This window comes from Budorcas taxicolor, chromosome 7 (assembly GCF_023091745.1).
Source record: "Budorcas taxicolor isolate Tak-1 chromosome 7, Takin1.1, whole genome shotgun sequence".
Taxonomy (NCBI): Eukaryota; Metazoa; Chordata; class Mammalia; order Artiodactyla; family Bovidae; genus Budorcas; species Budorcas taxicolor.
The window spans coordinates 11,568,495-11,595,802 of record NC_068916.1 but is presented as its reverse complement, the minus strand read 5'-3'; the positions used below and the strand labels follow the sequence as shown (position 1 = coordinate 11,595,802).

Here is a 27,308-nt window from a genome sequence, read left to right as displayed (position 1 = left end):
AGGTGGCTGTGCTGGACCGCGCGGCGCCTTGCGGTGGGAGTGTCTCCGGCCAGTCTGCAGGTGCGGCCCATCCCCTCGGGAATGCTCGGCGGGAGCGGGGAGGGGTCTCAGAGTCTAGAACGCACTAGCTGGCCAAGGGACTTCCTCCCCGCGGTCCGCCTGGGGCTGGGGCGGCTACCGCATAGCTTGGCTGTGCAGCTGAGCTTCCCCTCTCCCGTCTGTCGCGCTCAGGTACTCCTTGTTTGGGGAGACAGGACTGTCATCCACTTATTGCGCGGGAAATCACGAAGTATAGTCCAGGTCCCGCAGCGAAGGAGTGGGGCACCAGCTGGCTCCAGCATTCACTTGTCCTTCCGGATTTGTAGGCCTACTGTATCTCTTTTATGCAGGAGAATTTTTTTATTAATTAACCACTGTTTGTTGCATATTGCGTTTCAGATTATCCAGCTCTGCCCAAGGAAATTTAGGGCTGAGTCTACCTGTGCAAATTCGTTTGAGTGACTTGGCATGTGGATTTGAAAAATGGAATGTACTTTCTATCGAAGGATGAATTAGATGATTTTTTTTTTTTTTTTTTTTTTTTTTTGCGACTGATAATTTGCAGTTCTTTAGTTTAGGACCTGTTAGTTTTCCTTTCCCTTTGGTTTTCTTTCTCTTTCCTTCTTTCCTTTCTTTCCTTCAAAAGCGCTTTAAATTTGTGACTTTTACTTTGTATCAGTTTTACTTACTGCAAAGGAAGCGAGTCTTAATAAAAGCTATTTTCACTTATGTCACAAGTCTTACTAACATCAATGAAAACTAAGGTTATTTAGTTCTTTCCAAGTTGGCTCCAGCCTGTAAATCAGCAGAAGGCTTCAAAACTTGCGATGCCAGGAAAAAGAACATAAGGTTTGTTAGTCCTGTGAACTGAAGTTGAGTTGGCAGTAAATTGAATGTCTTTTTTAAATAATAGGTTAAGACTCACTTTTTAAAATTAATTTATTTTAACTGAAGGCTAATCACTTTACAATACTGCCCTACATTGACATGAATCAGCCACAGGTGTACACGTGTCCCCTGTCCCAACCCCCCCCCCCGCCACTTCCCTCCCCATCCCATCCCTCTGGGTTGTCCCAGTGCACCAGTTTTGAGTGCCCTGTTTCATGCATTGAACTTGGACTGGTCATCTGTTTCACATATGGTAATATATATGTTTCAATGCCATTCTCTCAAATCATCCCACCCTCGTCTTCTCCCACTAAGTCCTAAAGTCTGTTCTTTATGTCCATGTCTCTTCTGATGTCTTACACATAGGATCATTGTTACCATCTTTCTAAATTCCATATATATGTTTTAATATACTGTATTGGTGTTTTTCTTTCTGACTTACTTCACTCTGTATAATAGGCTCCAGTTTCATCCACCTCATTAGAACTGACTCAAATGCGTTTTTTTTAATGGATAATCCATTGTGTATATGTACCACAGCTTTCTTATCCATTCATCTGCTGATGGACATCTAGGTTGCTTCCATGTCCTGGCTATTGTAAACAGTGCTGCGATGAACATTGTACACGTGTCTCTTTCAATTCTAGTTTCCTTGGTGTGTATGCCCAGCAGTGGGGTTGCTGGGTTGTATGGCAGTTCTATTTTCAGTTTTTTAGAGAATCCACACTGTTCTCCATACTGGCTGTACTAGTTTGCATTCCCACCAACAGTGTAACAGGGTTCTGTTTTCTCCACACCCTCTCCAGCATTTATTATTTGTAGACTTTTGTTTGTAGATGGCAGTCGTTCTGACCTGCATGAGATGGTACCTCATTGTGGTTTTGATTTGCATTTAAGACTCACTTCTAATAAGAAATGAGGAAGAAATTAATTCTGGAGGAAAATTAAATGTCAGATTTTGATTTAATGAGTGAGGTATTTCTTTTCAGAGAATTCATGTCCCACTGTGTCTTTTTAGAAAGAATCAATGTTTCTTAAAGATACCTAAAATTTGGTGGTGTGATTTTATATCAGGCATTTAAAATTATTTTTATTTTTGTGGTGGTGGTGGTGGTGGTGGGTTTGTGTGTGTGTGATGTAGGCACGTGCCTTTTTAATTTAGCTATACTGATTTATTCTTGAGTTGATTTTTTGGGCACATTTTCATTGGAGGGGGGCCGATGAACTGGACCCTGAACAGGGGAAACAATGTGACCCAAATAGATTTAGCACTTGCCCCTGCAGACGTTTTAGTCTGGCTGGGAAGATAGATTTTAAATTAACAATAAGGGTGATGTGTGTGGCGACTTAAAAATATTGCATAATGTGAAAAATTGCACAACTTGAGAGTTGTGCATTGTTTTATTTGGGGGAAAATTGAGGACTGCAGCCCAGGAGATAGCACCTCAGATAGTTCTGAGAAACTGTTCCCAAGAGGTAGGGGAGGAAGGTCAATATATAAGATTTTGGTGAAGGGAGAGTTCAGTGCAACCAGGTACTTACTTTACAGAAAGTTTTCTGCTAGTCATGAGGCGCTGATGTCACCATGAAGGGAGTTAGTGCTTTACTAGATATGAGGAGATGAAAAGATTGGGTTCATAAAACCAGTTCCTAAAAATATTTATCTGAAGACCTGTCCCACCAGTTTTCCTGAGGCATATCACCTCATGTATTCTCCACCCTGAACTCTCTTCAGGGCATGTCAAAAGTCAGTGGCAGCCCCAGCAGCATCACAGGATACAGTCCCAGGAGAGGCAGATGGCTGATGCCCTTGACAAGTGCCAGTTGTAGTTGACACACCCGTAAGATGTTACACAAAATTCCTTTTGAACTTTTTGGCCAAACCAATAGAAAACACAAATCAGGAGAACTTAAGAAAGTCAGGAAAAGTATCTTAAAACAGACAAACGTTTGAACCTGAAAGATGCGTTGTATATAGCTAGACAAAGAGGCTGTGGAATCAGAGTAGGGAGGAGATTTGAAAGAACCACAGAAGCATAATCTCTCAGGCAGTACAAAGCCTGGTGTGTTCCAGGAGCTGAGAAAAGATGGAGAAAGTTAAAACAGAAAGCCAAGTGTGGAGTGAAAGTGTTGAGTGGCATGGAAGATCATGGTAAGCTTTGGACCTTGTTCTAAGGCCATTTGGAAGCCGTTGAATCAGAGTTTTAAATACGGAGTAATATGATTTTGTTGATAATTTAAACAAAACACTAGCTTCTGGATTCAGCATGGAGTTTAGGATGGATAAGAATGAATGCAGAGTCCACATGTATAGAAGCTTTTGTAAGTTCAGAACTCAGATGATTTTGGAGCTGAAAAAGTTGGGGTTTGGTGATGATGGTGAAATTGGAAAGGCTGGCATGTTTAAGATGTGTAGGAGGTAGAATTAGAGTATTTGGTGTTTGATGTTTTCTCTCTACCACATGATATAGAGTAAGTGTATAAGTTAGTCGCTCAGTTGTGTCTGACTCTTTGTGACCCCATGGACTGGGGCCCGGCAGGCTCCTCTGTCCATGGAATTCTTCAGGCAAGAGTACTGGAGTGGGTTGCCATTCCCTTCTCCAGGGGATCTTGCCAACTCAGGTTTTGAACCCGGGTCTCCCGCATTGCAGGCAGATTCTTTACCATCTGAACCACCAGGGAAGCCCATGATACAGAGTAGGGGTTGGCAAACTGTGACCTGTGGGCCAAAACTGCTCCAGTGCTAGTTTCTATTAATAAAGTTTTATTTGAACACGAGAAAACACAATATTCTTGCCTGGAGAATTCCATGGACAGAGGAGCCTGGCAAGCTACAGTCCATGGGGTCACAAAGAGTTGGACACGACTGAGTGACTCACTCATTCACTCATTGGAACACATATGTTTACATGCTCCCCATATGTTTACATGCTCCCTATGGCTGTTTCTGTGCTACAGTCACAATTAAATAGTTGCCATACATGTGGCCACAGACTTTTTTTCCTCAGTTTCCTAATTTCATTATTTATTTATTATTTTTAACTGTGCTGGGTCTTTGTTGCTGCACAGACTTTCCTCTAGTTGTGGCAAGTAGGGGCTACTCTCTAGTTGTGGTGCATGGGCTTCTCATTGTGGTGGCTTCTCTTGTTGCGGAGCACAGGCTCTAGGCATGTGAGCTTCAGAGTTGTAGCACGTGGGCTTAGTAGTTGCAATTCCCAGGCTCCAGAGCATAGGCTCAATAGTTGTGGTGCACAGGCTTAGTTGCTGTGAGCCAAGTGGGATCTTCCCTGATCACGGATCGAACCCGTGTCTCCTGCATTGGCAGGTGTATTCTTTACCATGAGCCCCCAGGGAAGCCCACCATGTAGACTCTTAGTTGTGGCATGTAGGATATAGTTCCTGTCCAGGGATCAAACCTGGGCCCCCTGCATTGGGAGTGCAGAGTCTTAGCCACTGGACCACCAGGGAAGTCCTGTGGCCCACAAATCCTAAGCTATTTACTATCTAGCCATCTATAGAAAAAGTTTGCCAACCTCTAATATGTAAAGTACACATCAAGTGCTGTGCTGGTGGCAGGATTTGGAGTCCTGAAGAAAGTGGTGGTTGTTGTTTAGTCACTAAGTTGTGACCGACTCTTTGTGACCCTGTGCACTGCAGCACCCCAGGCTTCCCTGTCCTTCACCATATCCCGGAGTTAGTTCAAACTCATGTCCATTGAGTCAGTGATGCCATCCATCATCTCATTCTCTGTCACCCCCTTCTCCTCCTGCCCTCAATCTTCCCCAGGATCAGGGTCTTTTCCAGTGAGTCAGGTCTTCACATCAGGTGGCCAAAGTATTAGAGCATCAGCTTCAGTATCAGTCCTTCGAATGATTATTCAGAGTTGAATTTTTTTAGGATTGACTGGTTTGATCTCTTTGCTGTCCAAGGGATTCTCAAGAGTCTTCTACAACACCACAGCTCGAAAGCATCTATTCTTTGGCACTCAGCCTTCTTTATGGTCCCACTCTCACATCTGTACATGACTACTGGAAAAACCGTAGCTTTGACTGCACGGACCTTTGTCAGCAAAGTGATTTCTGTGCTTTTTAGGTCACTGTCTAGGTTTGTGACAGCTTTTCTTTCAAGGAGCAAGCGTCTTTTAATTTTAAGGACACAGTTCTGTACTTGGAGGATTTACGTTATTGTTGGAGAGAGAGGCAAACTCACCTAAACAAATACATATAAAAATCCCAACTTGATAAGGGTAATGGAGGAAAAGTAGAAAGTGTTAGAGGTTTTTTTGTTAAAAAAATTTTTGTTGTTGTTGTTGATGTGGACTTTTTATAATCATTTAATCTGTTAAAAATGATGTTTCTGTTTTGTTTTGGTTTCTTGGCCATTGGGCATGTGGGATCTTAGCTGCCTGACCAGGGATAGAACTCGAACCCCCTGCATTGAAAGGCGAAGTCTTAATTACCAGACTGTCAGGGGAGTCCCTTGAGGTGTTTTAAGGGAGTTTCCCAGGTGGCTCAGTGGTAAAGAATCTGCCTGCTAATGCAGGAGACTCAAGTTCAGAGGAAATGGTAATGCACCCCAGTATCCTTGCTTGGGAAATCGCACGGACAGGAGCAGCCTGGTGGGCTACAGTCCATGGTGCTGCAAAGAGTCGGACACAGCTTAGTGACCGCACAACAACAACAAAGACGAGAGGTGGTCCTTTTATTACGTGAGAGGAGTCGGTAGAAATGGTCAGGGCCTGTGGTGTGAAAGATGATGAGGGGCCCAATATGTTGCGTATTGAAGTAAATTTCTGAGTAATTTGGCTGTTTGGCTTGGCGCCCTGCTCATGGTCCACAGAAAGGGAATTAATCACCCGGGCCAAACCCCTGCTTGGTGTTCTGCTTCCTCTCGTTTCTCCTCTTACCTCCGTCTTTCTTATTGCAGGAAGGACACACACTGAAACTTTATACCCTGGCGCTGGTATCATGGTGAGGGGGAAGATTGAGTCTGGATGGTTGTAGGGGTGGGATAATCTTGTACTGGGGGCCCTGTCTGCTCTCTCGGAAAGGGGAGGGAAGTGTGGAGCATCTTTAGCCCCATCCCCGGGACGTTTTAGCCTCTTTCAGTGCATGACCTGCAGTTCCAGAGGGAACTGGCTTGGATGGAGGGTTCCCAAAGCAATCCTGGGGTTTGGTACCTAATTCCGGAGTCTAATGGCAGTGAGGGGGCTCAGATTGAGCCGGCAGCCACAGAACTCCTCCACGGCCATCCCTGCCATCGCTTGTGAGACCTACCGAAAACACACATGGCTCTAAAAATTAAGGTTAATTAAAATCCAACAAAATTTAAACCTTAGCTTCTCAGTTACCAAACCACATTTCTCAAGTGCTCAGGAGCCACACGTGCTGGTGGCTGCCTTTTTTTGGAAAGTGCAGGCATAGAACATTCCATTCATGACAGAGAGCTTTACCAGTCAGTGCTGTTCCAGAGAATTCCGAGATTAAAAGGCCATCACGTTTCCCAGATGCAATGGAAGTCCAGTTTTAACAGGGATAAAACAATGACTCGTCCTAGGGACTTCTTGAAAATGAAAAGAGCAAGCTCAAACTTCTGATGCCTTGAATAAAGAGTTCAGGAAAACCTCAGTAAAGCTGAGAAGAACAGGCTCTGTCATCACTGGATAGTGCAGCAGCAGAGAGCCAACGCTTATACTTTCAGATTTGTCCAAATGTTAAAAGAAAGTAATTATTTTTGGTTGGGTACGCCATATGAGCTCTGTCCCAGCAACTCTTCAGTTTTGCCCTAGTAGCACAGTGACAACCACAGAGATGAACAGATGGGTGTGGCCATGTGCCAATAAAACTTTATTTAGACAAACAGGAGGCAGGCCAGGTTTGCTGAGCCCAGCTTTGCAGAGAACACTGAATATTCTCTCACTGGGTCTGCCTTCCCCAAGGGATAAACCCTCATTCTGTAGAATGGTGGGGGTGGTCCTTGCTGAGCCACAATACATGCGCTGCCTTAGGAATCAGTCACCTTAGAGGATGTGGCGATGGAGCTGATCCAGGAGTGGACGTTGCTGGACGATGCTGGGAGGAACCTGTGCAGACACGTGCTGCAGGACAACTGCAGGACCCCAGCGGCCAGGGGTAAGGCTTTCGCTACTCTGGTTCTTCCTGTATGCAGAGGCTCTTTTTGTTTTTAAAAATTATTTATTTATTTATGGCTGTGCTGGGTCTTTCTTTACTTGGGGCGAGGGGGACCTACTCTGGTTGTGGTGCGCGGGTTTCTCACTGCAGCCACTTCTCTTATTGTGGAGTACAAGCTCTGGGATGCGCAGGCTTCAGTAGTTGTGGCTCCCTGGCTCCAGAGCACTGGCTCAGTAGTTGTGGTGCATGGGGTTAGTGGCCCCACAGCATGAGCGGTCTTCCTGGACTCGACACTGAACCCACCACGTCTCCTGCATTGGTAGGCGGGGAACCCTGCAAATGCCCTTTAAGTGCCTGCCATGTGGCCACAGTGATGCGATGTGGGTTTCATAAGGTTCGTCATTCATGGGCTTTCATAGGATAACAGCTGCATGCACCGAGTGGACTTCATTCTCTCTATAGTCAGGGCTTCCTGGTGGCTCAGATGGTAAAGAATCTGCCTGCATTGCGGGAGACTCAGGGTCAGTCACTGGGTCAGGAAGATCCTCTGGAGGAGGGAATGGCTACCCACTCCAGTGTTCTTGCCTGGAGAATTCCATGGACAGAGGAACTACAGAGGAGCCTAGCGGGCTACAGTTCATAGGGGTTGCAACGAGTTGGACACGACTGAGCGACTGATACTTTCTCCATGGTCAGGACCTGCATGGGTCTCCTTGAGTTTGGCCTTGGAACTTAGAGAACCTCAGTTCGGAAGGGCAGAGAGGAGAGTGTTTGTGGTTTGGGCCCTTGTAAAGGAACCTCATTGAATTCATTAAAAAACAATTGAATGTGATTGCTTAGGTCCCCGCCTACTTGCTTGGCTTCAGGAGCTAAGGCCCAGGTGGAGAGTGGGCAGGCTGGGGAAGCATTTATTTTCCTCTGCAAGCCCTTCCTCCCTTGGCCCATATGTCCTTCTCCAGCAGCAGGGACTCCACCATGCAAAGCCAGTCTTGTCTCCCAGGTGGAGCCAAGAGAAGAGCTGAAAGCAGCAGAGCACGGTGTTCTCTATGCCACGGGTGTGGGTAAGTTCCCCGGCGGCATAGGGTGTCGTGACCCACCCAGACTGGGGTTGAGGGGTGGGTGCTGCTGGGAAGTGTCAGTTTGAGAGTATTTGTAAGATTCTTTATTCTGAGGGGAAATAAGACTGTTTGGGGTGAGTTCCTTTAACTCTTCCTTTTTTCACTTTCTGACTCTCCTCTAATTGTTGGTTTCAGATTCATGTTGATGTATGGCAGAAACCAGCACAACGTTGTAAAGCTGTTATCCTCCAATTAAAAATAAATAAAAGAGTTGAAAAAAAGATCTGTTTCAATTTCTATTTTTTAAGGTTTTTTTAAGTGTATACTGTTTTTAAAATTGGAGGATAATTGCTTTAGTGTTGTGTTGGCTTCTGCTATTCCACAATGCAAATCAGCCACAAGTATACACACATCCACTCTCTCTTGAAGCTCCGTCCCACCCCCCCGACCCCATGCCACCACTCTAGGTTGTCAGAGCACTGGTTGAGCTCCGTGTGTTACACAGCAACTTCCCACTTGCTATCTGTTTTGCATACGTAATGTATATGTTTCAGTGCTCCTCTCTCAATTCGTCCTACCCTCTCCTTCCCCCGCTGTGTACACAAGTCTGTTCTCTATGTCTGTGTCTCTATTCCTGCCCTGCAAATCAACTTGTCTTTTTTTTTTTAAATTGAGATATTCACACACTGTAGACTTCACCCTTTTAAAGTGTACAGTTCACAGGTTTTTAGTATATTCACAAAGTTGTGCAACCATCACCACTATCCAGCTCTGGAACACTTCCATCACCTCAAAGAGAAACCCTTTACTGATTAGCGGTCACTTCCCATCCCTCCTCCCGCAGCCCCCAGCAACCGCTAATCCACCTTCTGTCTCTGGATTTGCCTGTCCTGGACATTTCACACAGATGGACTCATACATCCATATCTGTCTTCTTTCACTCAGCATCATGTTTTTTGAGGCTCCTTCATGTCATAGCATGAGAGGCTTCATTGCTTTTTAAGGCCGAATGGCAGTCCTCCTTGTGGAAGGACCACATTCTGTTGATCCATTCATCAGGTGGTGGATGTTTGTTTTCACTTTTGGTGACTGTGAGTAGTGCCACTCTGAACATTTGCGAGCAAGAAGTTTTGTGGATGTGTTTTCGTTTCCCTTGAGTGTGAGAATTCCACTTAGGTGTGGAATTGCTGGGTCATTTTGTTAAACTTTCTGAGGAACTGCCAACTTGCTTTTAAAACATTTTTTTTTCTTTTTAATTTATTTTTTTATTGAAGGATAATTGCTTTACAGAATTCTGTTGTGTTCTGTCAAACCTCAACATGAATCAGCCATAGGTATACATATATCCCCTCCCTTTTGAACCTCCCTCCCATCTCCCTCCCCAACCCATCCCTCCAGGTTGATACAGAGCCCCTGTTTGAGTTTCCTGAGACATACAGTAAATTCCTGTTTGCTATCTATTTTACGGGTGGTAATGTAAGTTTCCATGTTACTCTTTCCATGCATCTCACCCTCTCCTCCCCTCTCCCCATCTCCATAAGTCTGTTCTCTATGTCTCTTTCTCCATTGCTGCCCTGTAAATAAATTCTTCAGTACTGTTTTTCTAGATTCTGTATATGTGCGTTAGAATACGATAGTTATCTTTCTCTTTCTGACCTACTTCACTCTGTATAATAGATTCTAGGTCCATCCACCTCATCAGAACTGACTCAAATGAGTTCCTTTTTATGGCTGAGTAATATTCCATTGTGTATATGTACCACAATTTCTTTATCCATTCATCTGTCAACGGACATCTAGGTTGCTTTGTGTTCTAGCTATTGTAAATAGTGCTGCAATGAACAGTGGGATGCATGTGTCTTTTTCGATTTTGGGTTCCTCAGGGTATATGCCTAGGAGTGGGATTACTGTGTCATATGGTGGTTTTATTCTTAGTTTTTAAGGAATCTCCATATTGTCTTTCATAGTGTCTGTATCAATTTACATTCCCACCAACAGTGCAAGGGTGTTCCCTTTTATCCACACCCTCTCCAGCATTTATTTTTGATGGCCATTCTGACTGGTGTGAGGTGATATCTCATTGTGGTTTGGTTTGCATTTCTCTAATAATGAGCAGTGTTGAGCATCTTTTCATGTGTTTGTTAGCCATCTGTATGTCTTCTTTGGAGAAATGTCTGTTTAGGTCTTTTTCCCACTTTTTGATTGGATTGTTTGTTTTTCTGGCATTGAATTGTATGAGCTGCTTATATATTTTGGAAATTAACTCTTTGTCAGTTCTTCCATTTGCTATTATTTTCCCCATTCTGAGGGTTGTCTTTTCACCTTGCTTATAGTTTCCTTTGCTGTGCAAAAGCTTTTACGTTTAATCAAGTCCCACTTGTTTACTCTTGTTATTTCCGTTACTCTCGGAGGTGGGCCATAGAAGATCTTGCTTTATGTCAGAGAGTGTTCTGTCTATGTTTTCCTCTAAGAGTTTTATAATTTCTGGTCTTACCTAGGTCTTTAGTCCATTTTGAGTTTAATCTTTGTGTATAGTGTTAGGAAGTGTTCTAATTTCATTCTTTTACATGTAGCTGTCCAGTTTTCTGAGAACCATTTATTGAAGAGTCTGTCTTTTCCCCATTGTATATTCTTGCCTCCTTTGTCAAAAATAAGGTACCCATACGTGTATGGGTTTATTTCTGGGCTTTCTATCTTGTTCCATTGGTCTATATTTCTGTTTTTGTGCCAATACCATACTGTCTTGATGACTGTAGCTTTGTAGTATAATCTGAAGCCAGGAAGGTTGATTTCTCCAGCTCCATTCTTCCTTCTCAAGACTGCTTTGGCTGCTTGGGGTCTTTTCTGTTTCCATATGAATTGTGAAATTTTTTTGTTCTAGTTCTGTGAAAAAGGCCATTGGTAGTTTGATAGGGATTGCACTGAATCTGTAGATTTCATGTGGTAGTCTAGTCATTTTTACAATATTGATTCTTCCTACCCAGGAACATAGAATATCTCTCCATCTGTTTATGCTGTCTTTGATTTCTTTCATTAGTGTCTTATAATTTTCTTTGTACAGTTCTTTTGTTTCCTTAGGTAAGTTTATTCCTAGATTTTTAATTCTTTTTGTTGCAATGGTGCATGAGATTGATTCCTTAATTTCTCTTTCTGATTTTTCATTGTTAGTATATAGAAATGCAACTGATTTCTGTATATTGATTTTGTATCTTCCAACTTTGCTAAATTCATTGACTAGCTCTAGTAATTTTCTGACACTATCTTTAGGGTTTTCCATGTACAGTATCATGTCATCTGCAAACCGTGAGAGCTTTACTTCTTCTTTTCTGATCTGGATTCCTCATTTCTTTTTCTTTTCTGATTGCTGTAGCTAGGACTTCCAGAACTGTGTTGAATAATAGTGATGAAAGTGGACACCCTTTTCTTGTTCCTGATCTTAGGGGGAATGCTTTCAGTTTTTCACCATTGAGAATAATGTTTGCTGTAGGCTTATCATGTATGACCTTTACTATGTTGAGGTAAGTTCCTTCTATGCCCATTTTTTGAAGAGTTTTAATCATAAATTGGTGCTGAATTTTGTCAAAGGCTTTTTTTGCATCTATTGAGATGATAATATGGTTTTATCTTTCAATTTGTTAATATGGTATATCACATTGATTGATTTGTGTATATTGAAGAATCCTTGCATTCCTGGAATAAACCCAACTTGACCAGGGAAGTCACAAGTTTATCTTTATGGTGTGTTGCTGAATTCCGTTTGCTAAAATTTTGTTGAGGGTTTTTGCATCTATGTTCATCGGTGACATTGGCCTGTAGTTTTCTTTTTTTGTGTGTTGTCTTTGTCTGGTTTTGGTATCAGGGTGATGGTCGCCTCGTAGAATGAGTTTGGAAATGTTCCTTCCTCTGCAGTTTTTTGAAAGAGTTTTAGAAGGACAAGCATTATCTCTTCTCTAAATGTTTGATAGAATTCTCCTGTGAAACCATCTGGTCATGGGCTTTTGTTTTTTGGGAGATTTTTGATCACAGCTTCAATTCAGTCAAACTGCTTTTGAGATTTGTTGTTCTTGTTCAGTCGCCAAGTCATGTCCAACTCTTTGTGACCCAATGGACTGTAGCACACCAGGCTTCCCTGTCATTCACGATATCCCTGAGTTTGCCCAAGTCCATGTCTATTGTTTTGGTGATGCCATCCAACCTCTGATCCTCTGTTACCCTCTTTTGAGATTAAGGACACTAATTTACCTTTCCCCCAGTGGTGGGTGAGGATTCTGATTTCTGCATGTCACACACACTTTTTGTTTAGTTTTTTTTTTAATTTGAAAATATTTATTTATTTATTTGGTTGTGGCAGATCTTAGTTGCAGCACAAAGGGTCTTTACTTGCAGTGGCATATGGGATCTTAGTTCCCTGACCCGGGATTGAACCCAGGTCCCCTGCATTGGCAGTGTGGAGCCTTAACCACTGGACCACCAGGGAAGTCACAAGTTTGTCTTTTTTTTAAAAAAAATTTTTTTCTTCTTCAAACTTTTAATTTTGTATTGAGGTATACCAGGTTCATCTTTATATTGAACATTTCTATATATATATTTCTTGTTTGATTACATCTTGTTTCTCTGATAACACTCTTTCTGGCAATATCAGTCTAAATCTCCATGGAGGGGACTTCCTTGGTAGTCCAGTGGTTAAGAATCCACCTTCCAGTGTATGGGATGTGGGCTCCATACATTGTCAGGGGACTGAGATCCCACATAGCGAGGGGCAACTAAGCCCCAGTGCCACAACTGGAGAGCCCTTGAGCTGCAGAGCCCATGTGCCTGTGGACCACAACTAGAGAGGCGCACGCACGGCAGCGAAAGATCCCGCATGCTGCAGTGAAGATCCCACGGGCCACAGTGAAGACCTAGCACAGCCAAAAATAAATAAATATTAAAAAAGTCTCCATGAATTCTTTTACCAGGAAAAGCCTCTGGTTTCCGCCTCATCCCGTCACTGCCCAGCTCTACACACAGCCCTACTCTTTAGAATCTCCCTTTGCTCACTGCAGCAGTAAAGAATCCACCTGCCAATGCAGGAGACACAAGAGACTATCCCCAGGATCGGGAAGGTCCCCTGGAGGAGGAAATGGCAACCCCTTCCAGTATTCTTGCCTGAAGAATCCCATGGACAGGGAAGCCTGGCGGGCTACAGTCCAGGGGGTCACAAAGAGTTGGACACGACTGGGCACACAGCACAACACAAGCTTGCTCACTGATACCTTCTACCTTTCAGTATTGTCCCAAGTTTAGGGTCAGTATTAAAAAAAAAAAGGTGTGTGTCAGTTTCATACCATGACTTCTTTCTGAAATAAGATAGTTTTTTTTTTCCCCCATTCATTTTAGACTGGGAATCTCAATTGACACCGAAAGAGCCTACTCCTCTGCAGGATATTTCAGAGGAAAACTCATCCTATGATTTCCAAATGGTAAGACTCATGGGGGACGATTCTTCATTCCCTGTCATAGGAGAAGGTGAGGAGTAGCTGAGTTGGATGTGCACACCAGGGCCAGGCAGACACTTGAGCCAAGGTGTTTCCTCCAGGACATGAAGTATCTGGAGGGAGCGCCCATCTTGGGTGATTTAGGGTGGAGGGAATATTGGCTTGATGTGTGAGAATTGCATAAAGGAGGTGGTTCAGAGTGTGGACTGTGGGTCACGGGAGATGTGGATAACTGACTGTGGCCCTGTGACTGACAGATGCCAGGTAGGCAGATACAGAACCTAGGAAAACACAGAACAGTGTTCATATTCAGAACTAAGTGCTCCCAACTTTTCTGTAAAAACCTTTTTAGGGACTCCCCTGGCAGTCTAGTGGTTAGGACTCTGCAGTTTTACTGCCAGGGTCTCAAGTTTAATCCCTGGTTGGTGAACAAAGATCTCACAAGCTGTGCAGTGCTGCCCGGAACAAAGCAAAAATCTTTGTAGTAAAATATCTCGCAGTGCCTCTGAGGGTTGGTGGTCTACCCTCCAGCCACGGGTCCCCCAGAACCAGAAAAGGATCAGGTGTGTGCATCCAAGTCCTTGGTGCAATTGGTCCTCAGAGACCCTTGTTGGCTGGTGCCCACAGTGAAGTAGGGGAGTTGCCAGGTCTGAAACTGCCAGAACCACGTTGCCCAAATTCTTTTCTTAATTAATTAATTTGGCTGGGTCTTAGTTGTGACATGGGCTTCCCTGGTGGCTCAGACAGTAAAGAATCTGCCTGCAATGTGGGACCGACCTAGGTTCAATCCCTGGGTCGGGAAGATCCCCTTGGAGCAGAGAATGGCACCCTACTCCAGTATTCTTGCCTAGAGAATCACGGGTAGAGGAACCTGGCGAACTACAGTCCATGGGGTCGCAAAGAGTCAGACATGACTGAGCAATTAACACTTTAGTTGTGACAAGTGGGATCTAGTTCCCTGACCAGGGATAGAATCCAGGCCTACTGCATTGGGAGTGCAGAGTCTTAGCCACTGGACCACCAGGGAAGTCCCACGGACCCCAAATTCTGATGGCACTACCCCCAAACTTTGGGTCTCTTATGGTGAGGACGGCCTCCATACCACCTCTTCCTGCTTAGCACCCTCCATTCCTTTTCCCAGGGGCCAGAGCTGGACCTGAAGATAGAGATCAAGTCTGAGATGGAAGAGGAGGTGATGCCTCCGGCTCCAGAGGACTGGTCAGCTCTCCAGCAGTCTTCTGAATATGCAGTAAGTCTGGGAGGTGGTCTGCTAGGAGGGTCCCAGCCCCTGCCAAGAAGGCCCAAGGTTCAGGATATGTCTGTAAGTGGGGAGGCCGGAGGGAGGGAGGAATGGAAGACCAACTAGATTGGAAATGGGGAACATGCTGGAGGCTCAGGCTTAGCTCCTGGTGAGAACTACTGACCAGGCCTTGGTGTTTCTGCATTGAGTGTAATTATCCCCAGTGTGGTGTCAGGCCCAGGGCAGTCCTAGGGGAGGGGGTTGCACCCAGGGTCCAGGTCTTGCCTCTCTGGGTCCAGATTTCCTTTTCAATCCTTCCATCCTTTCCACGGCCAGGAAACCTGCAGGAATGAGCAGGTCCTGTGACCCAAGGGCTTTGTGGAGAGTGTCCAGGCTGGTAACCATGCTCTGGGCTTGGGGCCTTGTGTTTTGGTTCTGAGGTGGAGAGAGTTACAGAGAAGGACACTTTAAGGTGTGCTTGGAGCCCTGCCCTGAGGAGAAGGGGCCTATTCTCCCCTGTCTCCCACCCATCACCGGCCCTGAGGGACCAGCCACATTTGCTTCCCATCCTCCACCAAGTCCTGCCATCTTTTCCTCCGAAATATAAACCTGCCTCTGACTGCTCCTCCTGGCCCTAGCGCCACCACCTTGCCCAGAGCCACTGTTAGTTCTCGACCCAGCCTCCTGCTGGACATGGAGGCCAGAGACATCCTATAGTAAGCAAGTCAGGGGCTTTCCTGGTGGTCCAGTGGTTTAAGAATCCACCTGCCAACGCAGGGCACACGGGTTCGATCCCTGGTCCAGGAAGATTCCACGTGCCACGGGGCAACTAAGACCGTGCACCACCACTACTGAGCCCGAGCTCTAGAGCCTAAGAGCCACAGCTATTGAGCCTGTTTTCTGCAAAAAGAGAAGCCACTGTAGTGAGAATCCCCTCCCCACAACTAGAGAGTGCTGCACACCAGAACTAGAGAAAGCCCAGGCACAGCAATGAAGACCCAGCACAGCCAAACGTAAATAGAAATAAAAAAAAAATACACAAGTTGGTTTAAACACCTTTCCTGAGGGAGTGGCCGTTGGTGTAGGAGGGTTCCCGTCCCTTCTCCCACAGCAGGGATTTTCCCCTTGGGAATAGTTTACTAACACCCTCTCATTTGCAGGGCTCCACCCATGCCTCCTGCCTCACCCCTCAGTCTACTGGCCATCCACTGCTCCTCTGTGCCCCAGGATGTCCCCCCCTCCCAGAGGCTGCTTATATGAGCCCTTCCTTACCCAGGCCCCCTCTCTGTGTCCCGTCTTGGACTTGAAATTCCATGACACTGAGTAGCTTTGTGTTGAGGAGTTGTAAACCTGGACATGGTGAATGAGCCTTGTCCCTCCTCTTAGCATGTTTCCCAAAGCAGGGCCAGTCACACCAGTTCAGTCTGGGTGAGCAGGTGTGAGCGGATCCCACCTACGCTGTGACTCTATAATCTGTGCCTGTCACTCTGTCCAGGGGCTGAAGGTGGCTGTGCAGATGCAGAGGGTGGCCACGCCGGAGCCTGCGCTGGGCCTCCCCAGACTGTGGAGGGCTGGGGGTGCTGGTGAGTGAGCGCCTGGTGGACTTACAGCCTGAGGGCCCTGCTGTGTTGTGTTCTGTTGTGTCTGGGAACTTGGATCCACCTTCCTTTCTTCTGACTGCAGTCGTTGTTTTAGGGAGAGAATATATAAAGTCATCTTATTTTTTGTGGGCTCCCCAGGTGGCACTCGTGGTAAAGAACCTGCCTGCCAGTGCAGGAGACAAGAGAGATGTAGGTTTGATCCCTGGATCGGGAAGATCCCCTGGAGGAGGGCATGGCAACCCACTCCAGTATTCTTGCCTAGAGAATCCCATGGACAGAGGAGCCTGGCACGCCACAGGCTGTGGAATCGCAAAAGTTGGACACAACTGAAAATGTAGCACATACAATATTCCATCGTATATAAGTACCATGTCTTCTTTATCCGTTTCTCTTCCAGTGGACATTTAGGTTGGTTTGGTATCCTGGCTGTTGTAAATAGTGCTGCAGTGAACACTGGAGTGCATGTATCTTTTTCAGTTATGATTTTCTCCATGTATATGTCCAGGAGAGGGACTGCTGAGTCATATGGTAGTTCTATTTTTAGTTTCTTTAGGCACCTCCATACTGTTCTCCATAGTGACTGTATCAATTTGCGTTCCCACCAACCGTGAAGGAGGGTCCCCTTTTCCCCACACCCTCTCCAGCATTTCTTGTTTGTAGATTTTTCGATGATGGCCATTCTGACAGGGGCGAGGTGATACTTCACTGTAGTTTTGATCTGCATGTCTCTAATGACTAGCGATGTTGAGCCTCTTTTCAAGTGCTTTTTGGCCATCTGTGCTATAAAGTACTCATGGAGTACTTGGAGTACTCTTGGCTCTTAAAGTACCCTGGAAGTGCTCTAGACTGTCATCTCGTGGTGAGAAGGGCACTGGGAAGCAATTGCAGACAAACCCCTGACACCCTCCCACTGGGGGCTCACAGTCTGACTGGGGAGTGTGTATGGAGTAGGCGTGACAGGGGTCCCTAATGCCACGCCCCAAACTCAGCTTACAGTTGTACTCATGGCTCTGATTTTGTCCAGAAAAGGAATGCAAAGCAAAACCAGCAAAGGGAAAAGGCTTTTGGGGTGATGCCTGGAGGAACCCAGGCACAAGCTTTCGGAGTCCTCTCCCAGTGGAGTCACACAGGACGTGCTTAATTCCTTCAGCAGCAAGCCGTGACAACACGTGCACAGTGAAATTTACAGGGAGGTTCATTGTAGACTCAGAGCCCAGGGTTTTCCCTGGGGGCTGGTCATGTAGGCACCATCTGCCCAGCACATACCTAAACTCCAGGCTTCTGGAAAGAAAGCAGCCATCCAGCATGGACTGCGTTGTTTGTACAGACAGTTTAGGCAGAGGGAGCCCCTCTTACCAGTTAGGGTCAAGGGAGCTGTCTCGAAATCCAAGTTCTGGGACTTCCCTGGCGGTCAAGTGGTTAAGACCCCATGCTTCCAATGTAGGGGGCATGGGTTCAATCCCTGGTTGGGGAGCTAAGATCCCACATGCTGTGTGGCCAGCTAAGGGCCAGCTTTGCCAGCTGGCCTTGCTAAGGAGAGCAGTCAGGAGGGCTATGTTAACTTTTGTCTGCACAGGAGGGAAGCATGGAACTATGTAAAATGTATTCAGGAGGTCAAGTTGAGATAGTTTGGTGGGTCATGTATACATTCATTTACCAGAAAATTGGGGGCACTTATGGGAGGGGGACTGGGGGCTTCCCTGGTGGCTCACCATTAAAGAACCCACCTGCCAATGCAGGAGAAGCATGCTGGCATCCCTATGGAACACCAGCAAGTGACGGGGCAGGAACTTGAACAGGAGTGGAGGAGGAGGCTGGGGGTTGGGTGCTGAAGCCCAGCAAAGTGGAAGTGTTTAGTTACTCATTCATGTCCGACTCTTTGTGACCCCAAGGACTGTAGCCTGCCAGGTTCCTCTGTCCATGGGATTTTTCAGGCAAGAATACTAGAGTGGGTTGCCATTCTCTTCTCTAGGGAGATCTTCCTGACCCAGGTCTCCCGCATTGCAGGCATATTCTTTACCAACTGAGCCACCAAGGAAGCCCTCCGAAGCCCGGGGCGGTGGGTTTTAAGATAGAGGGATTGGATGACTGAACATTTCTACTAGATCCTCCCTGTAGATGGAGGTCACAGGGGACCCTAGTGAGGTGCTGGTTGTTGAATGGTAGTGTTTCGGAACTGAATACAAGGTGAGGGAATGAATACAGAGATTGCCCATGATGGGGAACAAAGAGATAAAACAGTAGCCAGAGGGAAAGGTGGAGTATTAGAGCTGTATTGTGAGCCCCCCTCCCACCAGACTATCTATATTGAAGTTCTAACCCTTGGTACCTGTGAACGTGACCTTGTTTGGAAATAGGGTCTTCGCAGATGACATCAGGTTAAGATGAGGTCATGACAGTAGACCCTAATCCCATATGAATTGTGCCATTTTAAGAAGGGGAAGATGCCTTGTGAAGACAGGGACACGTGGGGGCGAAGGTCATATGACAACAGAGGCAGCGATTTGAGGGACGCAGTTACAAGCCCAGGATTGACCTTCATCATCAGAAGCCAAAGTTTTTCCAGTAGTCATGCATGGATGTGAGAGTTGGACCATAAAGAAAGTTGAGTGCCAGAGAATTGATGCTTTTGAATTGTGCTGGAGGAGACTCTTGAGAGTCCCTTCAACTGCACGGAGATGAAACCAGTCAACCCTAAAGGAAATCAGTCTTGAATGTTCATTGGAAGGACTGATGCGGAAGCTGATGCTCCAGTACTTTGGCCACCTGATGTGAAGAGCTGACTCACTGGAAAAGACCCTGATTCTGGGAAAGATTGAGGGCAGGAGGAGAAGGGGATGACAGAGGATGAGATGGTTGGATGGCATCACCGACTCAATGGACATGAATCTGAGCAAACTCCGGGAGGTAGTGAAGGACAGGGGAACTTGGTGTGCTGCAGTCCATGGGGTTGCAAAGAGTCAGATACGACTTAAGGACTGAATCACAACAACAACCATAAGCCAAGAAAAGGCAAGGAATGACTCAGCTGGAGTTTCAGAGGGAGTGTGGCCCCACTGATGGCTTAATCCTGGACTTCTGGCTGCCAGAACTCTGAGAGAATACAATTCTGTTGTTTTAAGCCACCCAGTTGTGGTATTATTATTATTTTTTTAATAGCTGCTCTGGGAAACTAATAACATGGGATCAGGATTGGACATGGTTCAGATTTAATGACCGAGGGAAAGGTCCCACTGAGAGAGGAAGTGGGGGTATAGAGAGATGGGATGGCGGGGCATCACTTCTCTTCTGTAACAGGCCAGAGTAAGGAGCCTGGTGTGGGGGAGGAATGTTATCGATCTGAAGACAGGAAAGGAAGGACACTTCCTTCTCAGGCAGGCTCCCAGGGAAGTGGTGGTTTCTCTGTGCTCGGCTTGTGGTAAGTCCTGGGCGGTACCAACCCTACAGAGTCAGGGCAGAGGAAGGGCCCCTGCAATCAGGGAGGAACAACTGACCCAGGGCTGAGTCAAGAGGCAGCGCTGTAGAAACCTCAGAGTCTGTTGGTGAATCAAGACTGTGGCTCCAGAGATTTGGAATGGAGGAAATGTGTGTGTGTTTCTTTTCTTTTTTTTTAAAGCACTTGTTAATGTTAAAAATCAAAACGTTTTAGTTTTTATTGGGGTATAGACAGTTAATGATGTTGTGATAGTTTCAGGTGAACAGTGAAGCTGAGTCATATATATATAGGACTCAGCCACACGTATACATGTATCCATTCTCCTCCAAACTCCCCTCCCATCCGGGCTGCCACATAACATTGAACAGAGTTCCATGTGGAAGTACTTGATGCCATTTAATGAATTTCCCACCATGTGGCTTCAAGCTGGCGTGGTGCTGCTCAGTTGCTAAGTCGTGTCCAACCCCTCTTGCCCTCATGGACTGTAGCCTGCCAGGCTCCTCTGTCCCTGGGATTTCCCAGGCAAGAACACTGAAGTGGGTTGCCATTTCCTTCTCTGCAAGCCCCTCCCACACCCTTAGTCTTCTCAGCTCTTCTGCTGTAGAATTTGGCCTTCATGATGACAGGCTGCTTTGGGAGCTTTTTGTTCCCCAGATCTTTCTGATCACATCACATCAGTGATAGGGACAGCTTCAGTCTTGTTCTCAACAGCACTTATCTGGATCTTCTCACCGACCAAGGTTAACTGTTTATCAAGTTTGACAGTTGGACAGAGGCTCTAGTTCCTCTTTAAGTGGTAATGCCTTGTACTGACTTCCCAAAGTCTCCTGCATGATATTCGTTCAAGTTGATCCTGTGGTGAAACAGGCCAGCAGTGTTAGCTCAGCTTCCTGGGTGTTTCCCATGATGTGGCCGTGGCTCATGTGGCCCCTAAGTTTTCGTGTCTTCCTTAGTCTGGATGGCATACTGGCTGCTGAGATGAAAGAGCTGTGTGTGTTTTTGTATATTTCTGTGTGTTTGTGTGTGTGCTTGTGTATGTGTGGTGCATCTCTTGTGTATGTGTCTCTGCACGTAGTGTATGCATGTGTGTGTACTGGTGTGAGTGAGTGTGCCCACGTGCCCAAGTAGCTGTGGGTGTGTGCAAGCATATGTGCATGCACGTCTCAGTGTACAGTATGTGTGTGTGTGTGTGTGTTTGTCCAAGGGAGTGTGTGCACCTGTGGTCACTCACAGTCAAGGTGTGCAGTCTCAGCCCTGCTGCTGAGACCCTCATGGCTCTCCTATTCTCCTGCAGCTCTGTCCGCTCAGAGCCCTGCCTGGCTCCAGAAGCGGAGCACAGAAGAAGAAGCCATGACTCCTGGGGGACTGACCACCTGTCCACAGGTAAGCAAGAACTCCTTGCTCTTCTTCCTGCTTTGCCTCCTTGTCCCCTCCCCCTGTCTGGGAGCTTCTCAACCCCACAGGGCTGGTGTCCAGGCTTCCAGGCACTGGGCCTCTAGTGGTGGGTGAGCAGTGACCTCACTTGCTGGACCCTGGGGTTAAGGGCAAGGATTTCCAGGCTAGTAGTTGTTTTATTGTAAATCATTTATTTTCTTCTGGCTGCACTGGGTCATTGTAGCTGCGCTCAGGCTTTCTCTAGCTGCAGTGAGCAAGGGCCACTGTTCGTTGCAGTGCACGGCCTTCTCATTGCAGTGGCGTCTCTTCTTGTGGCGCATGGGCTCTGGGTGCACGGGCTTCAGTAGTTGTGGCACTTGAGTTCAGTAGTTGTGGCATGTGGGCTTAGTCACCCTGTGGCATGTGGGATCTTCCTGGATCAGGAATCGAACCTGTGTCCCCTGCATTGGCAGGCAGATGACACCAGGAAGTCCTGGCTAATTGTTAATAGCTAAGTCCTGTCATGAAGTTGAGGTCCTTAGCTGCCACACTTCGGGATGCTCTCATTTTTGGAGGGAAGAATAGATGGAGAAAAGTTCCAGTTCTGAGGCCTGAGCTGAGGGACCTTAGAACCATATCTGAACATCCTGTGCACAGGAGTCTCCCTTCCCCAGGCCTGCAAACCCCTCACTGTCCTCTCAAGTCCTGGGGGGGAGCTGGCCTCTGGCTGAGCCCCTGGATGTGCATTTTAGGAGCCAGTCACCTTCGCAGATGTGGCCGTGCTGTTCACACCGGAAGAATGGCTGTTTCTAGACTCTTCCCAGAAAAGCCTCTACAGAGATGTGATGCTGGAGAACTACAGGAACCTGGCCTCTGTGGGTAAGGCCAGCCTTGCTGCTTCATGCACACATTCTTGCAGCCACTGTGGGCTCCCAGAACTGTGCTGGTCTGGGGAATTCAGAGGTGAAGAGACAGACAGGTCCTGCCCTCATGGTGCTTGTTATAGTCTTGTGGCTTCCTCATGGAAATGAAAGGCCTGTCTGCCCTTCCTGGGCTTCTTAAGTGCCTTCTTGAGCCAGGCCCTGGATTGCGGGCGTTAGAGAGTTCTACCGTTCTTCGGGATCCATTGAGGGAGCTTGTACTTTAGTTTCTTTGTGAAGGAAGCCTACATCAGAATGTAGGCATGCCCTTTTTGCTGTTCCCATCTCCAATGACCCTGAAGACTTCAGAGTATCAGCCCCTGTTGCGTGGCAGGCACAGTCTGCTCACACCCTGCATCTTTTCCCATGAGCAGGTGATCAACTCTGCAAAACCAGGATGTCTTCCCGTTTGGAGCAAAGAGAAGAGCTCTGCGTCACCGAGAGAGGGATCTTCCCAGGAGCCCACTTAGGTGAGCACCAGGCAGGCGAGGGGAGCACCAGCTCTGGTCGCTAAGATGAGTGTGTTAGATTTAGAAACACTTTCAGTATCCTTGATGGGGAAGGCTGTTGGGTTGAGCTTCCTCAGTAAATTTCACTTTCTTTCCTCTTTCCCTTGCCTTTTTACCTCTGATACTTTACTCTGGCTTCATAGAGCATAGACTAAATTATCCTACCTCCTTTTTACATTTAGCACTTTCATGTGTATATTTCATCCAGTTCCTCCCCACTCTGTTTTTAACTAAAACTTTCTCTCCACATCAGGCTCAGTCTTCATGGAATCTTTTCTTAGAAAATTATCTACTATTTCCACTCCTTATTTCTGTGATTACTTAACTCTTCACATAGCCAAACACCTTAAAAATTTTTTTTGCTCCTTAATATGTTCCTTTTTAAAAAAAAATTTTATTTTTTGGCTACATCATGTGGCATGTGAGATCTTCGTTCCCCAACCAGAGATCGAACCTTGACCCCCTGCATTGGAAGTGTGGTTTCTTAACCACTGGACCAGGGAAGTCCTGATATGTTCCTCTTATTCAGTTTCTTCACATATTTAGGATCAATATTAAAAAAAAATCTGCATGTAGCTAGCTTACTGGTCCTTTTGATCCCAGAGTTTCCTTCCCTGTGCACTTGATATTTCCTCCCCCTTAATTCATTCCAGGTCCTCATCTTCAATACCAAGACTCAATTCCTAATCAAGATATTTTGGCGGCAATTCCATCCATTGGCATGAAAAGGGTAAGACATAAAGGGATTATTCTTGGTCATCTGCAGTAGGAAAAGCCTGGGATTGCTGTAGGCTAGAAACTCCAGAAGAGAGAGATTCAAGGCAAGTGGCACTCACCTAGGAGAAAGCAGTTTGTTGGGAGTCTGTGAATGTCATGAATTGGGGGAAAAAAACTCTAAATGTAGATCAAGATGTATCTTCACAGAGTCCCCAAAGCTAGCCGTTTTTAAAACCTTTGTATGTTGTATTGGGGTATAGCTGATTAACAGTGCTGTGTTTCAGGTGAATGTTCAGTTTCACGTGAACAGTAAAGGGACTCAGCCATACAGAGACATGTCTGCATTCTCTCCCACACTCCCTCCCATCCAGGCTGCCACATAACACTGAGCAGAGTTTCCTGTGCTATACAGCAGGTCCTTGTTGTTATCCATTTTAGATATAGCAGTGTGCACATGTCCATCCCAACCCAGACTCCCTAACTGTCCCTTCATGTCCCCCCCACCCCCCTGCCAGCCAGCAGCCATAAGTTTGTACTGTTGTCTATGAGTCTGTTTCTGTTTTGCAAGTGAGGGCATTTATATCATTTCTTTTTAGATTCCTTGTATAAGGGACGTCATAGGATAGTTCTCTGACTTACTTCACTCCATGTGACACTCTCTAGGTCCATCTGTGTGGCTGCAAATGGCATTATTTCATTCGTTTTAATGGCTGAATAGTAGACCATTACTTTATCTTCTTTATCCATCCCTCTATCGATGGACATTGAGGTTGCTTCCATGTCTTGGCTGTTGTAAACAGTGCAAAGTTTACCATTTTTGTAAATCTGACATAAATGTAGAACATTCAAGACTTAATTTAGCCTTGAACAATTAAAAAAAAAATCTTTTTCTAAGAAGTCCCATGAAGGTAATGAAAATGATAGCTGTTTGTGGCAGAGAAACCTCTTGAAGGAACTCAGGGTAGCAATGGCAGAGATACACGAGGCCGGTAAACGTTTGAGCTATAGGACCGCCTCTCTCCTACACACAGTTTGCTTGTGGGAGAATACCTGTGACTGAAGTAAAGCCTCTGGTCTTCCCATTTTCCTCAATTGACAGGAGCCACCTCAGGTCGGAGAAAACCTCTATAAATATGATGAGCTTGGGAAGCCCTTTGACAGCATCAAACCGCTTTTTCAGTACCCGCAATTTCCTACTGAGGGAAACCCGTTTGAAGGTCGAGAGAGCCGAAAATCCTTCCTCCGGACCACCCGCCTCATCGTGCCTGAGAAGGTCCCTAGCGGGGATAAAACCTACACGTGCGACAAATGTGCAAGATCCTTCAGGTACAGCTCTGAGCTCATCCGTCACGAGAAGACGCACACCGCGGAGAAGTGCTTCGAGTGTCAGGAGTGCCGGCAGGCCTTCAAGTACTTCTCCAACTTGCGGCGCCACCTGAAGACCCACGGCGGCGAGAAGCCCTTCGAGTGCAGCCAGTGTGGGAAGACCTTCACGAGGAACTTCAACCTGATCCTGCACCAGAGGAACCACATGGGTGAGAAGCCCTACTCATGCAAGGACTGTGGGAAGGCTTTCACCCAGCCATCCTCCCTGAGGAGCCACATGAGGACCCACACCGGAGAGAAGCCCTTCGAATGCTGCCACTGTGGGAAGACCTTCCGGGAGCACTCGTCGCTGAAGACGCACGTGCGGACCCACACCAGAGAGAAGCCCTACCAGTGCAACCACTGCGGGAAGCCCTTCCGCACGAGCACCAACCTGAACGTGCACAAGAGGATCCACACTGGTGAGAAGCTGTACGAGTGCGCCACCTGCGGGCAGGTCCTGAGTCGGCTCTCCACCCTCAAGAGTCACATGCGGATCCACACCGGCGAGAAGCCCTACCCGTGCCCGGAGTGCGGGCGAGCCTTCGGGGAGCCCTCCTCCCTCAGGAAACACGCGAGGACCCACACCGGCAAGAAGCCCTACGTCTGCCCGCAGTGCGGGCGAGCCTTCGGCCAGTCCTCGCACCTCATCGTCCACGTGAGAACCCACACCACAGGGAGACCCTACGAATGCACTCAGTGTGACAAAGCCTTCCGACACAGCTCTTCACTCAGCGTACACAAGAGGATTCACGCCAGGGGAGAAAACGTCAGGAGTGGCGACCTGCCTTTACCTGTGTCTCTTCCCATGGAAGGGCCCCTTGCTGATTAACTTCCTGTTTCTACAGACTCAGCATCTGGGGACGTAATCATCTCTCACAGTACTCCTTTAGCGACATCCTATATGGTGGCTCAGTGGTGAAGAATCGCCTGCCAGTGTAGGAGAGGAGGGGTGTATCCCTGGGTTGGGAGGATCCCCTGGAGAAGGAAATGGCAATCCACTCCAGTATTCTTGCCTGGGAAATCCCAGGGATCCTGGTGGGCCGCAGTCCCTGGGGTCACAAAGACTCAGACATGACTGAGCACGTGCACACACACACATAACACACCACAAGCAGAGTGTGTGATCTTTATGTTGTTGAATGTTAAGTATTTGTGAAGATTTGCTTTTAGGGCTAGGGCTTCCCTGATGGCTCAGGCGGTAAAGCGTCTGCCTGCACTGCGGGAGACCTGGGTTCAGTCCCTGGGTTGGGAAGATCCCCTGGAGAAGGAAACAGCAACCCACTCCAGTACTCTTGCCTGGAAAATGGCATGTCTTGGTAGTTGCCTGCCAAAACTTCCCCTTCTTACCTGCAAAATCACCTAGGTTTTATTTGTTCAGATTGGGACTATGCAATGTATATATATATTTTGTGGCTTAAAGCAAGAGAATTTTATTCTCATACTTCTGGAGGGCAGAAGTTGAAATCAAGGTGTCTGCAGGGCCACGTTCCCTCTAAAGTCTCTAGGAGAGGAGGCTTCTTTGCCTCTTCCCACTTTTGGTGGCCCCAGGTGTGCCTTGCCTTGTGGCAGCATCGTCCCCATCGCTGCCTCCATCTTCAAATGGCCTTCTCCTCTGTGTGTCTGTGTCCTCTCCTGTGTCTTCTAAGTGTCTCTTATAAGGACACATCATCGGATTTAGGGTCTACCCAGATATCCAGGATGGCCTCATCTCAAGATCTTTAATTTAATGACATCTACAAAGACCCTTTCCCAACTGAGTTCACAACCAGAGTTTCTGGGTGGACATGTCTTTTGGTGATGGTGGTGGTGGGGGCCGCATTCAGTCCACTACACCATCAGGGAATGTGCGTGATTAAAATACTTCCACCTCCCTGTCCTTGCTGGCAGGGGAGGCCACGCTCTCTTGGCCAGCAAGAGACATCATTGAGTGTGAGTCCTGGGGAAGATTTCAGAAAGGAATGGTTTCATTTAGCCAGATCCCTCTCCTTCCCTGGTGGCTCGGACAGTGAAGAATCTGCCCACAATGTGGGAGACCCAGCTTCAATCCCTGGGTCAGGAAGATCCCCTGGAGAAGGGAATGGCTACCTACTCCAGTATTCTTGCCTGGAGAATTCCATGAACAGAGGAGTCTGGCGGACTATAGTCCACAGGGTCACAAAGAGTCTTCAGACACGACTGAGTGACTAACACTTTCACTTTCTCTCCTTGCCTTTTGTACAAGCGGGCACCATATCTGGTGCTAGAGGAGGCGTTCTGTGACCATGAGGGCGAAAGCCACAGTCTAGAGTGTGGGGGACTTCCCTAGTGGTCCAGTGGTTAGGACTTTGAGCTTCCAATACAGGGCTGAGGGTTTGATCCCTGGTCAGGGAACTAAGATCCCACAGCTGTATGGTGCTGCCAAATTAAACATATAAAAATAATAGATTAAAAAAGAAGAGACTGTGGCCAGAGCTACAACCATCCTGGTTCCCCAGTTGGTATCCTTGTGTGGGTGTACCAGCCCTGGGTTGTTTGTTTCTGGACATCTTGTTTACATGAAAATGATGCACT

General features: G+C 46.8%; 1 protein-coding gene across 1 annotated transcript; it reads left to right on the top strand.

The window, feature by feature from the left end:
- Positions 1-27,308, top strand: ZNF333 (zinc finger protein 333). Its single transcript, XM_052642722.1, has 12 exons — positions 1-60; positions 5,854-5,897; positions 6,935-7,058; positions 8,024-8,119; positions 13,496-13,578; positions 14,735-14,842; positions 16,329-16,416; positions 21,165-21,253; positions 21,997-22,123; positions 22,539-22,634; positions 23,327-23,403; positions 24,490-27,308. The coding sequence occupies exons 2-12, from the start codon at positions 5,895-5,897 to the stop codon at positions 25,585-25,587; spliced, it is 1,989 nt and encodes a 662-aa protein (XP_052498682.1). The 5' UTR covers positions 1-60; positions 5,854-5,894; the 3' UTR covers positions 25,588-27,308.